The sequence below is a fragment of the Battus philenor genome, unplaced genomic scaffold, assembly GCF_028537555.1.
Source record: "Battus philenor isolate CCGP_79_NKW_IND1 unplaced genomic scaffold, ilBatPhil1.0.hap1 SCAF_22, whole genome shotgun sequence".
Lineage (NCBI taxonomy): Eukaryota > Metazoa > Arthropoda > Insecta > Lepidoptera > Papilionidae > Battus > Battus philenor.
In genome coordinates this window covers 8,360,693-8,376,847 of record NW_027181685.1, presented here as the reverse complement: position 1 = coordinate 8,376,847, position 16,155 = coordinate 8,360,693, and the positions used below count along the sequence as shown (strand labels likewise).

General features: G+C 31.1%; 2 protein-coding genes across 2 annotated transcripts; one reads left to right on the top strand and one right to left on the bottom strand.

Moving 5' to 3' along the window:
• The first annotated feature begins 3,264 nt into the window (after positions 1-3,264).
• stops (SOCS domain-containing protein stops) lies at positions 3,265-5,020 on the top strand. Its single transcript, XM_068767118.1, has 3 exons — positions 3,265-3,394; positions 3,594-3,818; positions 4,359-5,020. The coding sequence occupies exons 1-3, from the start codon at positions 3,265-3,267 to the stop codon at positions 5,018-5,020; spliced, it is 1,017 nt and encodes a 338-aa protein (XP_068623219.1).
• Positions 5,021-9,488: 4,468 nt separating this feature from the next.
• LOC137923853 (probable pyruvate dehydrogenase E1 component subunit alpha, mitochondrial) lies at positions 9,489-16,060 on the bottom strand. Its single transcript, XM_068767135.1, has 8 exons — positions 15,857-16,060; positions 15,702-15,776; positions 15,200-15,368; positions 14,348-14,571; positions 13,580-13,751; positions 12,657-12,806; positions 11,152-11,327; positions 9,489-10,366 (listed from the first exon to the last, which is right to left on the bottom strand). The coding sequence occupies exons 1-8, from the start codon at positions 15,908-15,910 to the stop codon at positions 10,187-10,189; spliced, it is 1,200 nt and encodes a 399-aa protein (XP_068623236.1). The 5' UTR covers positions 15,911-16,060; the 3' UTR covers positions 9,489-10,186.
• Between the last annotated feature and the right edge of the window lie 95 nt (positions 16,061-16,155).

Below are 16,155 nucleotides of genomic sequence, written 5' to 3'. Positions count from 1 at the left end.
AGAATCAAAATTAATCAATCAAGAATGATCGAGGGTTGACAACCCCTGCAATATACGAACTATCCTCGATTGCAAGGTCGGTTGCTTTACCATTATAAAATGTTTTCGTACGATACTTGTCTTAAAATCGTCGCGTTGTCCGGAGACTTAAGCAAGTGTCTCGGAACAGCGCGGCGTCTGAATATGTCAGGTGTAATTGTTTTTAAGATGGCGATACCTACAATTAAAGAAATTGTGCGTTGAACGGAAGAGTCAAAGTAGCAGATCCAAGTCTTCTTGCAGGTCAAAACGTACATATACCGCGCGCTTGTGACCCTGTGCATGAACGAGTTTTGTATGAAATGGAGATTGTGAATAAGATGCGGATTTGCATGCGTAAAGCACGGGTTTACGGATGTAAGAACGAGACTGATTACAGCTACATAAAATGTCACTCTATTTAACAATGACCTTTTACTCCAACTGTTTAGAAACAGAGACAGCCAAATACGAAGGCGGTATTTTTCTCGCGTTAGCGACGCTCCCATTAAATTATAGCGCTTCGTTCAGGACGACAGTTTAACAACGAACTTGCTTTACCCATAGCGGTGAGATTTGGAAGGGAACGGTTGCGTTACCAAGTGAGCATTAACACAGTTTTATTTCGATTGATATCGATTGTTACGAGAACCATTGTACTAGGACGCCATAAGTATAGATACAGGTGTCGTCTACAATTTGGCCCTTAGACCGGGAGGTAATTCTCTCGTCGCCGTACTGAAATGTGCGATGTCTCTATCTCGTAATATGCATACGAGGCGATCGGTTTAGCCACGTCGAGGAAGATGGCTCCCTTGACTGATCTTGCGATTACTCTGGTATAAAGACCGGTAGATTTCTTGATAACAACATAAACAACAAAGTAATGTATTATACATTAATTGATTTCATTACTAAATCATGTATCTCCAAATCTTAGTTTCAGACATAATATTAATATTAGAAACTACATTGTTGCATAGCATATATATTGATGGTACTCATAGTTCTTACTTTTAAGTTATATTGTGTTTGATCACAATGTATTTGTTACTACCGTTGCTGAATGTATATAAATAAAAAAATGTTAGTTATAAATAAATAAAGTTAAATTAAAAATCAATTATTAATTTATTCCACTTTCACAAAAACCAAAATTACATTAGTACTACAATTTTTTGACTTTCGATTTAACCGAAAATTATGCAGAATTTTTAATTGCATTTGATAATTAATTACTTAGTCAAAAATAGGTGATTAGATGGAATTATCAAAAGGAAAATAATATTGTACATAAGTTATAGTTAAAAGAGTACAGTTCGATGAAAGTTCGGTATTATCACGACAAGGATTTAATATTCCATAATATCAAATGGCCGGATGGCTGAGGTCGTCCATCGGCATTCCTTTCGAATTATTTTTAACATTCATTGGACGGCCATCGCTAAAGAACGAAGCATTTATATTTAATAATCGAATTAAAACACAACTGCTTTTACTTTATTTATTTATTTATCTACTTATTTATTTATTATGATTTTATCTATTTATTACTTACAGAACATGTAAAACTGTTGCAAATATAAAAAAAACAATACAGACCTAGAATATAGTTATTATAAATATTGTTCAATACGGGACATTAAATTATGTTTTTAGAAATAATAAAAACATTGCAATCAGTAATCATGAAAGAATAGAAAAACGTTTTCTGTCACGCTCTCTTCCATTTTTTTTTCTTTATTTTGAAATGTATTTTTCCTTGATACAACATTTATTTACCGAAAAGAATTAGAAGAGAAGTTATTTTAAATAGGCTAAGATGTCATAATTACATCTAAACCTTTATTTTAACAGCAATTTTCTTACGGTGTGAGAGATTTTATGCAAGATAATTACAGTTCGTCTTTATGGAATTATTCGAATTTAAACCAAACACATACTCTTAAAGGAGTTGACGGTGTCCAATTTTTCGAGTTTATGTACGTTATTAGATTTACTACAGACAAAAATATTATTATGTTGTGAAAAACTAAAACATATCATCACACTTAAAACTCTAGTTAATAATGCAGCGTGATTATTCAAATTCAAGTACACGTATTTCCTTAATTAGTTTACCTGGTTAACCGCAGAATTTAAAACAATTTGGAAAACATGCAAAATATTCCGATAATTTAGGAAAGTTTATCCTGTTCCGTAATAACAAAGACAAAAAACTGCAACGACAAAAACTCCAGTATGTCTAATAAATAATTCTGGCTTTTTTAGATGTCCTTTTACGAAGCCTTGCGAAGTCTTTTTTTGATACAAAAGAAAGAGAATCACCTACCTTGATAATCTGAAATCAAGGTATCGTGTTATTTCTGTAACTATAAAGCATAGTTTCGTTATCAAAGACATATCTGTTGTGTGCAAAAAGTTTGAGATATTGAATAAAAACATTCTGAAAAGTTTGATTTCTATTATACACAGTTTTCCGTATATTAAAAAGATATCGAAATACTAAAAGCGACGTTGCAATTTTGTATAACAGAAACTAAATAAAAAGTGGAAAAAAGGTAATATAATCATTTAAAGTGCATACAAAATAATTTTAGCACATTTAACACAATATACGCATGTGTAATTAAAAAAAAAAAACAGGCACCGTTGCATACCTGCAATGTGACAATCAGATAACCATCTCAGTATTGTGCTATGTGAATCGTTACCTAATCATAATAGTAGACAACTATGTTCGATTTATGAAATTACGTTTGTGTGTACTTTCATAAATCCAATGTCTACAACATCCATGTCATACATCCACACTATGAAAAAATACTTAAAAAACTATAATTTTTTTTGTTTTGACAAATACATTATATTTTTTAATGTCCATAAAAGCGATTAAATTACCTTCCACCTTCAAAACTATTACTATTTGTATACTTTGAACTAAAATTTCAAAGGTTTCCTGTCATCGGTTGCGTTGGTAAGTAGATTTAACTGCACTTACAAGTTTTCTAAATAAAAGTGAGGGCCATCGTAACTGATTTCCGCTTATTACAATACGAACTATTGCCCGGCGCGTTACAATTTTTATATTAAACTATTCTAGTCAATTTTTAGACAAATTGTCACGAATGTCAATTTAATAAAAAAGTTTACAAGTCAAAATACTTTAGTAATGTGTATATAAAATATATTCTTTATAAAATTTCGAGTAATATTTAAATTGGTGATAATTTATCTCACGTAAATATGGACGCATTTATGGATTATTATTTCGAAGAAGTTTTCTGTGATTTGGAACGAGATTGTCTCAACGAAAGATTCAAGAGGCGGGAACTAGTGGAGTATTTCAATTCTGTTATTTCTGGCTGTGCAAAAGGTTTTTCCTTTTACGTAATATTAAGTGTCGAGAAATTAATTAAATGACAATATGTACACGTTTCTATGAAATTCTCTTTTGATAATATAAAACTCTTCTCTAGATAACATGTATATAAAAAGTTTTTTGTTATTTAATTTCAATTAAGAAAGTTTAACAATAGTGTATAAACATGAAATACATTTTGGTTATTTTCTAGGACAAAACCAATCTGACAATACCACCTGTAAGAACTTTGTGACGTCGGCACTTCGATACCATAACAATTGTAAATCCAGTAACGGCGATGTGTGCCTAATGGGGAAGTACCACAACTTGTTGTACATTGCAATGAAATTAGCATATGACTGGAGTTTGCAAGATAATGGAGTGGTAGCCGCGTTGTTAGATGCATGCGAAGGAACGTTTGAGAGAATTTTTCTCGGTAAGGACGTACGAACACTTAGTTTTATATATTAAATAAAGTAATAGCATCTGTAATAAAAACAAAACAGATGCTTATATCGCTCTAACAAAACCCGCAATTATTTGTGCATAGCTATAAATATAATAAATCGCCCAAAATGTTGTTAGGCGAAACGATCAAACTTAACCAATTTAGCTATTTTGTTGCTAGGAGGAAAAACTTCGCGGCAAATATTAAAAATAACACTTTTCTTCTCATACAAATCATAGTGTAATTTGAGATACATATCTGCTGATATAAATCGATCAAAAATTATCTGAATCAATAAATAAAGCAATCACTATGAAATATGATTTATCTATTTATTTCCTGTATCGAACTATGACAGACCAATAATTATTGACAGTTCAAAATTTATTAGTTATTATATAATATTAATAACATTTACAATGCAGACTAAAAATAACTCATTTTAATCTTAACAACCAATATAGATAAAGAGTACATCAATAGACATTCTATTTTTAAAGTCGTTTAACTATTTTATTTTTGTTTCAGGCGCTATATTTGGAACTTCAGCGCCTTATTTCTTAGCCGGATGGAAATCGGATTTCATGGATAAGGAAGAAAACGTATCCGCGCTGGTTTTCTTTCTCGATCATGCGACTAATGCAAATTTAGAATTCCAAGATGGTTTAAAATCGTACCGCTTCATAGATGTACCATTAGAAAGCTGTGGCAAGGCGTCTCCAGTAAGGGTGGTCATACAAATGGGTTCTGCCGAAGTATTGATGATATTACTAAGATTTGGCGCGCGTATTACATCCGATCATGTATCCACAAACCCAATAGAATCAATACTTGATAGACTGAAGGAGTACAATAGGAAATATCCTTACGAATTGGTAACCTGTTTAAAACTGTCACTAAGAGCAGTGCCAAAAGTGCTTCTTACAGTTGACAAGGCTGTGTACAAACATTTAGAGTTGCCAGATGATTACAATTACGATCGAAAGGTTGCTTTAGAGAAATACAGTGATATACTAGAGGACCATCTAATGCCGAGCTCTCGATGCGGTTTGAAACCTGTGGAGCTGAAACATCTGTGCAGATGTTTGATTCGACAGATGTTGTGGGAAAATTATGAACTGCCATTTGGTATACAAAAGTTACCAATCCCAATGCAATTAAAAAAATATTTAGACTTGCTTGATGATTAAATTTATTTTTGCAGCCGTTTTATTGTTTTACTATCTGTAAGTGTCATCGCTGACGTTAATAGTTCCGGTTACACCGGTAATCTCGCATCGACCAGTCAGGTTAAGTGTTGCCAAAGAAAGACCAATAGTTACACCCTAATATTTCAGATTTTGTATATTATTAGGAGAAATGGTATTTATTCTAGTGATTTACTATGTATTTTTACAAATTAAAAGTTTCTGATGCAATTAAATGCTAATATAATTTCACAGGCGTTTTAATTTATCTTACAGAAAAAAACAATATGTACGATGTCCGGTGACAGAAATCGGATATTAAATTAAATTTTTTCCGTAACTGACAGGCAATGGACTAAAGAAGGAGCAACGATAGCATTGTTATTCGTGTGGATTTTTAGTAACGATGTTACGTTGAACAAAAGAACAACGTACGTTTGCAATCAAAGCTTTATTAAACCCTATGATTTGTGTGTTTTATTCGACGGTTACCTTATGCACCAAGTGAAGATTTGATGCGTTGGTGGATGTAGTAGTTCCGTGCAACAAATTGTATACCAAACAATCCGCGGTGTTTAGCCTAACGTCATGGACTAACGAAAACATGGAACTCGTCGCGAACAGCTTGCACGATAATCTAAGTCAATCGGCGTGTAAGGGAGCGACTGCTCTCGATGTCTCCAAGACTATCGCGCACAAAATAATTACAAAATATTTTAAATTACACCCCTTAAAAAATTAGATCATGCAAGCCCTAAAAACCGAATAATAACAAATTGTGTAAAAATGTCTGTGAGACTATGTTACAGCGATTTCGTACAGTAAACACCATCTCATGAAGTGATGATACCATTTTCATTTAAATGGAAATGTCAATAAACAAAATTGTCGTTACTGGTCGCTCAAAGGACAATACGAAAAAGAAATCTACGAGCAATATTTTTTCGAAAATCGATGCGTTTCTTATCAGCAAACATTGAATGTTTATTTCATCCCATTTTAAAGAGAACATCCCGCCATTAGTTCGCATACCTGGTTTCATCAAGATGATTCCACGCCTCACACGGCTAGAGAACTCAAGTGGCTTCTTCGTGATTTCTTTCCGGAAAAATTGTTGAAGAAAAGACGTCGTTTTGATGACAACCCTTGGCTATCCAGATTACCGAACCTTACACCCATGGACTTTTTTTAAGGCAGTATCTGAAGGACAAAATCTACGAAACAAATCCAAAGCCCACCTCAGCACTTAAATAAAATATCGTTAGCGAGGTTAGTGCTACCCCACGATTACTTCTTCAGCTAATTGCACGAAATACCGAGGCTAGATTTTAATAGTGTGCCTGGCGTAATGGTTACAATTTTGACGACATAATTTTCAAAAATTTAAAACCGCACAATTGTTTTTAACATTATTGAAATAAACGTTTTTTTTATTTGAATATAAACTCCGAATTCTAACTGACATTAATTCATATACTTAAAAGAATCACTATTTCCTTTGGTCACATCATAACATCACAATGAGTTTATCGATTTTACATATCTTTTAAGTTTTCTAATACTTTGCAGAAAATTCTTATGGAAAGATAATAAGAAAATTTTGAAATTGCGCATTTGACAATTCGCTATGAACTTCGCCCGTTTGATAGTTTACATGCTGTAAATTTATATCGCGGTTTAACAGCAGCGTTTGTCAATATTTACAGTATTTATGTATGGAATAAATATATATTATATTATTATTTTAATTTTAATCAGTAAATAAAGTGATAACTCTAAAATAAATTGAAATAATTTTTTTTGTCGGAAAACCACAAGCTATAATTTTTGTCAGTACAAAGTCTATCGGGACAGCTAGTATATAAATATAGCGTTTATATGTTGTATGAAGGTATCTTTAACTTACCACGTTTTCGTTTTCGACTCGTTCGTTTTGACGTCTTTAACAAATCTACCATTTCAATGGCCAGTAAAGAAGTTTGTTTGGCATGTGCCATTTAGTATTCAGATAAACCCAACACCACCGTATTCAACCGTTTCCATCAAAAATTACCCACATCAGGGAACAAGTTCATAAAAATACACATAATCTTTGTATCTACCGGTTGCTTTGCGTCACTAACATCTATATACTAAAATAAAGGATTCTGGAATGAAGATCATGAACCGACAAGCGCAGCGAAGCACGTCCACCCTCAAGGTCACCTTGTCAAGGTCGTCAGAAGACTAAATGTAATCTACTTCCAAACAGCCCTATAATTTTTTTTGGCGAAGGCAGTCTAACTGTGGATATACTATGGCTTAAATGACAATGATGATTTATATACTACAGGCCAATAACTTCTATCAGCACAAAGTCTGTCCGGAAAGCTAGTAGACAACAGCATAGGACTATAAAAAGATTTAAGGGCGAGATTTTACAAGGACATCACTTAAGTGTTGTTAAGTTAGAGATAAGTTAACACGTTTTTCACCCTCCTCCACGCTCATCACTTAAAGATTTTTTTTTGTATATTTTCATTGTAAAAAATGTGATTTAAAATTTGATGTTTATGTAAAATAATTTACTACATCAAAAGAATTACATAAATGGAGAATTATTTTTTTTTATTAAGAAAAAGTAAACATTCTTAATAAAAGTGGTTGAAGGAGCGTTCGTTATATAAATGCATATTTTCAATCAATTTTCGTCAACCTTTTTAAAATTCGACGTAAGTACTACATGTTTAATACAATTTTGAGTACATAGTTTGATATAAAAGTGCTACTTTATTTAAAAAAAAAACACTTTTTATTAAGCTCGTAATCAAGGTGATCTTATAGTGCGGTTTATGATTGCTATGCAAACTTCTAACTGAACTAAAGTTCACGCGTGAACCTCAAAACGCCGTGTTTGTCATCGTTGTGTCTATTATATGTATATAAATTAAACATCAACAGTTTTGTACGACTTTGCAAAAGGTAACTACCGTTGGAATGTACTGGTGAATATTCTTATTCTTCGTTCTTTGTTAATCTTATATAGAAATATCGTTACAAATAGATTGAGCCATAAATCAACTTCAAAATAAAATCTGGTAGAAGGATTATTAGTGGCCGTATTTTTCGGTTGGTTTAAGTTGGATGTGTTAATAATTTTAATACTTTAATACAAAAGGATAAATTATGTTTTAAAATCAAATAATGTTCAATTTATAAAAGATTTTTAAAAGCTGCTAAAAAAAACTTTAAATACGTAATGCTTTTATGTTTTCACAACAAAAAATAACATATTTTCAAACAAAACTAATGAGTAGTAGTTTAATATGGTTTAATAAAATTCTAGTGATAATAAAACATGCCTCCTGAAAATTGCTTAATACTACGAAAAGCTAAAACAAATTCAGTAACGAAACAACAATTAAAAAACAATTCTTCCAAAAATCCTAACAATGCCTAGATGTGTCTGTCTGTGTGTGTTAAATATAACTAAATAAAGGAAAAGATCTTTGTATAGTTTACAGGGCAAGATAAGTTGCAAAGAAATAACAAAAAGTAAATCTTTCGATATTTATTTTCTTTCTGTCGCAAATAATAGTAGCCGTTGAGGAAGAAACAAATATTAATGAAAAACTTAATGTATACCACATTTAGTCGCCTAAACTTTGTTTTATATTTGATATAAATGTTAATAGTTTTGTACTTAGTCTTGCTATAAATATTGTTACAAAGTACATTTTTATTGTACGTAAAAGTAATTACAATGTGTTCGTTAAATACAGTAATATAAAACCATTAAAAATATATAAAGCTTGTTCTAATTGGTCCCCACTGAATGCAATACAATTTAAACATTGAAGCCAGTTACAATAGCACGCAATCTTTCTATGGGAAAATTCCTCACTGTCAATCGTTTAGATTATTTTAGGGGCTCTAAATTATCATGGGGTTCAATACCTTATCAGTATACATATCTTACAGTGTAATAAGATAGGAGTTCGGAACGTTAGTCTCTAACCAAGAATATGTGGATCTAGCTTTTTGACCCGGCGACGAGTTTAACTGAAAGGACCATTCTTGTCATACAATACAAACAAGTCAACCTTAAACATGTACATATTAAATAAATAAAAAGAACTAAGCCTTAATTTTTTATTTTAGGTATTACTCTGTGATATCCTTTGTGCACTTGTAGCTTTAGGAACGCTTGTTAGTGATTAAAAGGTTTTTATTTATTTTATACATTTATTACTAAAAATCTTTGATGAATTTTGATGCTTTAGTTTATTTGTACATTAAAAGTCTTCCCTTGTATCAGTAATGAATAGTATGCTATGTAAAATTATAAACTAATAATAACTATAACCAGATAAAATATAAAATACTGTTGACGCTGAGCTAGCATACATCAATATTTATTGATATGCTTAAATAAATATTTAAATAAAACAAAATTCAATAATAGTATAATTTATTAAATCAATATCTCTGATGAACCATTGATAACCTTGAAATACATTTGATAAATCCGTTTCACTTTGCATGTTGATAAATGACATTAACACTTATTCTTAGATGATAAAAAAAGGATAACAAAAACCACTGGCAAAAAAATCAGAAATATAACAGGCAACTCGAAATAAAACAATATACATCAAATACTCATTGAAACGTTTCGTATAATATTTGCAACCTGATTTTTTTAATAATAAACTACATATATACCTAACAAATGATATTTCAACCCTTGATAATATTTAAATATAGACATTATATCCCTCTTATTATTTATACATAATACTTCTTTTGCATATTTTTTCATAAGCTAAATATAAACACAATTCTTTTTTTACACTGTAGATATTATTGTAAGAAAAACGATCAAAATAGTCGATTAAAAAATACATGTGTCGTGGTAAATTTAAAGAAATGTTCAAGATGAAAATACCAAATATCTCCTCAAAAACCGTTAAAAATGAATTATTTTTATTACAAAAAAAATTAATTATTATTCAGACAAAATTCAATCTACAGGTACAAAACATATGAATATACAATTTATCTCATAATCGTGTAAAAAAAGAGTTGAGTATATTTTATACAAATATCAACTCCTGAAATAATATATACATAGAAGTATTAGTAAAATAATATCAGAGGAAAATCAACCCTATATGTATAACCAAAGACTTAATTACGTGGCACTATTTCATGATGCTGCAACGGTGCGCCAGGGTGAATGCCGCGGATAAAAGGTTCAAGATTGTTCCTGTATATATCACCGGACAATTCTTCAATGCCTACTTCTGGCTCTGACTTTGCTTGCTTTGTTGCTTCGTCGACCTCCTTACGTACTTGAGCGTCGATCTCCTGTTATTGTTTGTTATTTTAATAATCAAATTAATTGATAATAAATTGTAAATTAATTATTTTATTTATTATTGTTTAATAATCATTGGCCTTGTCCGAAAATAGTTTATTTCTAGTTCATTGAATTTGTTAATAAATATGAATTAGTAACAAAAAATAACTTTAACAATCTGATTATTAGATTTCTAAAAATAAAGGATAACATTTAACTTTACAGAATGGTTAATTACAAAAGTGTAAAAGCTTAAAAGAGGTAAACAAGTAGCTCCTTTGCTGTCTATTAAAATATGGTACATCCTATCCAAAATCAATCATTCAAAAAGTAGTTAATAAGGTACTAAAAATATAGTAACAAAAAGCATTTTCCAAATTTGGATTAATATATGTTGAAGTTAATTATTGTTTACTATCTGTCCCTACAGACTTAATATTGCAAGAAATTATTAACCTATTTATATATTTCAGATTGATCAATTATAAGCGGTGATTAAAACTAGATGTAAAAGCTTCAAAGCTTTTTGATGACAAATAAGTTATACATCCACGCCTTTACGGCTTTTATTTCTATAACCTATAATCATCTTTTATATTAAAATTTTCGCCATTCAAAAAAGTAAGAGAATTTTATACACCCTGGAATAAACTTTTTAATAATAAAAACGCTGTGCAAAGCCTTAGAAAACCACGGCGTGGTGAGAGCTGATCGTTATTTCTTAACTGTATTAAGTATATTAGCCGTTGTATATTTTTTTTAATATGATATTACCTACTCAGAAACACATTACCTTAAGTTGTTCCGGAGTCACAAGTTCTCTGCTGAGAATCTTCTCTTTGAAGGAAGTAATCGGGTCTCTGGTCTGGCGTACCTCTTGCACTTCGTCGCGAGTTCGGTACGACGTACCAGGGTCCGACATCGAGTGACCGGAGTACCGATAGGTTTCCATCTCCATCACCAGCGGACCTAAAAATAAAACTTCAGTTAGTATCTTTTCTTTTAAGCATAAAAATACCAGTTAAATTTTTCTTTATACTGGTGCCTAAACAATAATTATTATAAAATAACAATTCACAATATATAATTTACGTCATCACCATCATCGTTATGTCAGTCGATAGACGCCCACTGCTATGCATAGGCTTCCCCCCTAAGATGGCTACAATCACCGGTCTTATACTGCCCGCGTCCAGCTACTTCCAGCTACCTTGACTATGTCATCGGTCCATCTAGTGGAGAGCCCACCCACACCGTGTCTACGAGTTTTGTCGCCACTGGAGATCTTTTCGAAATCTTAACGAAATTGTATTGCATAATAAATAATATGAGTATAAACTTTTTTGTAACAAATAGTCGCGCAAATAAATATGTATGGTATATTATATATTATTTACTGTAGTAAGTTAAATTATGGCGCGTTAATTATGTTATTAAAAATATTTCTCGAATTTTATTGCTAATTTTTTGGAATGCAAGGACCCTTCTGCCAATGCAAGGCTTAGTAGTTCGTACTACAAAATTATGTTCAGCAATCTTCAGTTTGTGCATGTTTACAGTTTTCATACATAGTCCCTATAGATTAAAAATTATTATAAAAATTGTAATGAATTCTCCGTTATAAAAAAAAAAACTTATTCATTTTAAAGAGATATACTATGAAATACCTGTTATTCTTTAGATACTTTGATCATCTAAGACAGGCCAGGCTTAGTTTAGATGCCAGTGCTAATAATAAATCCACTAATTTTTTTACTGGCACATTATCATAAAGTAAACACTTAAGATATTTTCCGAGAAGTGTTTATTCAGATATAATCATAAAATTAAGAACAACATGAAATTTTCAGTAACATACAGGCGGACTACAGGGCAGGCATAAAATATATATCTTTGCCTGCCTAAAGATATAATGCTTATGAATTATGGACGCGCCTTCAATGTGTTGCTAACTGACTAAATAAAAAAGAAACTATTTATGTAGTACACCTGCTCTGGGTAAGCTAATAACGAATAGTAATACTACCAAAATATTTATCCATCTTACTTGCCCATTCCTTTCCCAAATTATTCAATACTAAAGTGCTTTCAATACTTAGCAAACACTTCAACATGCATTTATCTGAATATCACTCTCTAGAGGTATAACATAATAAACGAGTAAGCAATGACAGTAAAAAGTGGGTATAAAATAAATTACCTTAAATGATAAAACTATCCATTGTTAATGTGTTACATTTCTTTCAGTTATTTGTCCAAAAGAGGGTATTCATTATAAATATAGATTTAAGTACCTACCTTTACCACTAGTACAATAGTCAATGGCAAAACGAGTTGCTTCACGAGTTGCTATGGCATCCATACCATCCACCCATATTCCGGGAACATAGTCCCCTCGGCTATAGTAGTCTGTGCTGGCCGATGACCTATCTACACTTGTACCCATACCTACAAAATTAATTTTATTAATGAATCTAAAACACATATTGGTTGTTACATTACATAGACCAGACTTGTTGAGCAATTTTCACATTTATTTAATTTGTAATAGTATTAAAAAAAGCTTAATGATTATGCATTAAATTATAGAGTACAGACACACCTTTATTTTTTAAGAAAATAACTTAATAATTAATAATAACAAAAAAAGGAAACATATTAATTTAAAAAGTCGTGCTTGTACAATAAAATTTTTATATTATTTCCATAGTGCAAACATTAAATAAAAAGAAATGTTCTATTTAATAAATATTCATTTCTGATGCTTCCGCAATAAGAATAATGCAATGCTTTTCAGCAATATACAAGGTGATTAGTTACATGTGTAAACTATTTCAGATAAAAAACGTGAATGTGTAGTTTGTGTGACATAGCTTTAATTAATCAATATGATCCAAGTTGGAGGAGATATTGGTTTATTGACAGTCTGTAGAAATGGTTATGATTATGTCATAATTATTAGTGGGACCGAAAAGTAATATCGCTTACTTAAGTTATATTCACATGACTACATTTTTAACAATTTTTTATTTCTTATCAACAATATATTCACCTTCATTATCAACAACTTTTGCCTTTTAGTAATTTTCAATGCGGGTGAGGTAAAAATCAATTGTTTTTTCTATAAAATATGTTGACAGAAATTACATTACTCTCCGGTCTCCCAAATATATACAATGAGTTGTTAAGGGATAAATTATTATATTATTTTTATGACTTACCATATCCATTGTTTTCACAAACAAACACACAAGGCAAATCCCATAGCTTAGCCATATTGTAAGCTTCAAACAGTTGACCCTGGTTAGCAGCTCCATCCCCATAGAGGGTAAAACAAACTCCACCATCGGCTTTGTATTTGTGCGCTAATGCAATACCAGCTCCCATTGGTGTCTGAAATAAAAATATATATCACATGTAGCTACCCTACTTAAGTAAAAAAAACTCTATGCATTGTATGCAGCTACCAACAATTGCAGAATATTCTAATCTTCAAAATATAACAGATACAGACAGACAACATCAATTTTGCCACTTTAGAGTTCCTTATTTCCATTGTTTGATATAGTACATAACTACTTTATTCATTAAAAGTTTTATTCTCTACTTGGGAAGCAATACACCAAATATTTGGCTTTGTTTAAAAAATTGCATTTTCTATTAAAGATAAACAGACAAGGACAAAGATCACCTGCTGATTCAACAAACAGGTTAAAAATGTGGATACACTTGTCTAAAAAGGAAATTACTAATTTTATGAACCTTCAAAAGGTATAACAAGCTTGTTTTTATTCCAAATGCTTTCATTATTTATTATTTTTATATATATAAATAATGAAAGCATATAGACAAGGCTTTTATATACACATAGACTATGTATTGTCATACATCCCTAAATCTGTTTGATTGAAGATTAAAACACCATATTAATAAATAAGCTATAATCTAAAATAAAAACAATAATTTTAACTATAATATGAAGTACTAACCTGGGCTCCAACAATACCATTGCCACCATAAAAATTCTTCCCATACAAGTGCATAGAACCACCCTTGCCTCTTGAACAGCCTGTTCTACGGCCAGTTAACTCCGAAAGTACACCAACTATACTAACTCCCATCAAATGAGTCCATCCATGGCAACGGTAGGCAGTTATCACTGAGTCAACATCACGCATAGCTGAGCGCATTCCTACTGCAACAGCTTCTTGACCTAAGAACAGATTTATGAGTATAATAAACTGGTAAAGAGCAAAATACAAAGTATACAGTATTTGTATGAAATCCTACCACAGGGATATGTCAGTCAAAACTTATTCTAACTTATTGTACCTATTAATATCATGCAGGTCTAATATGAAAATGCTACAGTTTTAAAGATGATGGTTTAAAAAATGTGTGTTATCTGTGTTAAGTTTCAGCATGGAAACAGTCTCTCACTTTTGGCCTAAAAGGAAAACTCAGTTTCTCAATGTGTCATAGAGAGGGCTATGGGAGATTTGAAATTAAAGTACCCAACATACAACTTGCTAACACCATATGGAAATAAACTTCTTTAATACTATTAGTGAAACAGTTTTGAAAGATACAGCATGGTGGAAGCCGTGGCTAAAAGACAACAACAAAATATAGAATATAATTGTGAGATAAATTGGCAATATATTGCCACAGTGAAACTAATTTTACTGCTAACATTTCTTAAAACATTTTTACTAAATTATCTAACTAAATAATATGATTCAATTTACATAAAAATCTTTTAAGTGTAATTTTGTTGAATAATAATACCACACTAATAAAATAAGAATTTTTTTCTAACTGCAACATCTAAATAAAATTACCTGAATACAAATGGCAAAAGCCTCGAATGATTTTTTCCTTGTATAGATTGCCAGATGCAGTCTCAATTCTGCGCAAAACTGCAAGTTTCTCATAAATTTTGAGTGCATCTTCGGATGAAAGTGTTGCTGATGTTGCTGGTCCCTTCTCCAACTTATGGAGTTTATAGGGCTAAAATCAATAAATCCATGACAATATATGGACATTAGAAAAAACTTAACAACTACATGAAACATAAAAACAAAAATTGCTAATAATCTGTTTATCCGATAATAAAGAAATTTTTATCATCGAAGGATACTATCAAATAAGAACAAATGATGTATGACAGAAAACAACTTTACACTTGACATTTGAAGGTTAGGTTACATAATTAGTTATAGTGAAAACTTTCACCATACAAAACTCGATTAGTATTAATTATAACTTGACATTGATTATACGCATATTTAATAATTTCAAATAACAAATGACTTCCTATTGGTTATAAATTTCACATATTACCTTAATTTCAAAAGTAGCTTCGGATTTAGTGCTATATTTCGAGTTTGCTGTTGACACTACCGGGGCGGCTGCTTTCTATAACAAAATCATATAATTTTAGAACCAACTTCATTCACGCAAGACTAAAACGAATAAAAGGGAAACATTTAACCAACCGATATAGCAGAACCTGTAAGGAACTTGGCGGCAGAAGGTATTAGTTTACTCATTTTTTCTATTAAACTTTTAATGAAACCCAGAGTAAAGATGTGATCCAAATTATGGATCACTTATTTGTAGGCAATTAGGTTTTCAAAGTTTAAACAGCCGACCCCGAAACTTATACAGCAAATGTGACATTCGGTAACATGACAATATTCTGTCACAGTTTTGACAGTTTTATCTCAGGACAAAAAGGTCATTCTACTTACGTTAGAATACGTTCGGAAATATACAATATTTATCTAACTGAATA

Coding starts and splice junctions, on each gene's coding strand:
- stops (XM_068767118.1), top strand. CDS start 3,265: ATGGACGCATTTATGGATTATTATTTCGAAGAAGTTTTCTGTGATTTG. Junction 3,395..3,593: donor TATTTCTGGCTGTGCAAAAG/GTTTTTCCTTTT, acceptor GTTATTTTCTAG/GACAAAACCAATCTGACAAT. Junction 3,819..4,358: donor GTTTGAGAGAATTTTTCTCG/GTAAGGACGTAC, acceptor TTTTTGTTTCAG/GCGCTATATTTGGAACTTCA.
- LOC137923853 (XM_068767135.1), bottom strand. CDS start 15,910: ATGAGTAAACTAATACCTTCTGCCGCCAAGTTCCTTACAGGTTCTGCT. Junction 14,572..15,199: donor CTTTTGCCATTTGTATTCAG/GTAATTTTATTT, acceptor ATCTGTTCTTAG/GTCAAGAAGCTGTTGCAGTA. Junction 11,328..12,656: donor CTATTGTACTAGTGGTAAAG/GTAGGTACTTAA, acceptor TTTTATTTTTAG/GTCCGCTGGTGATGGAGATG.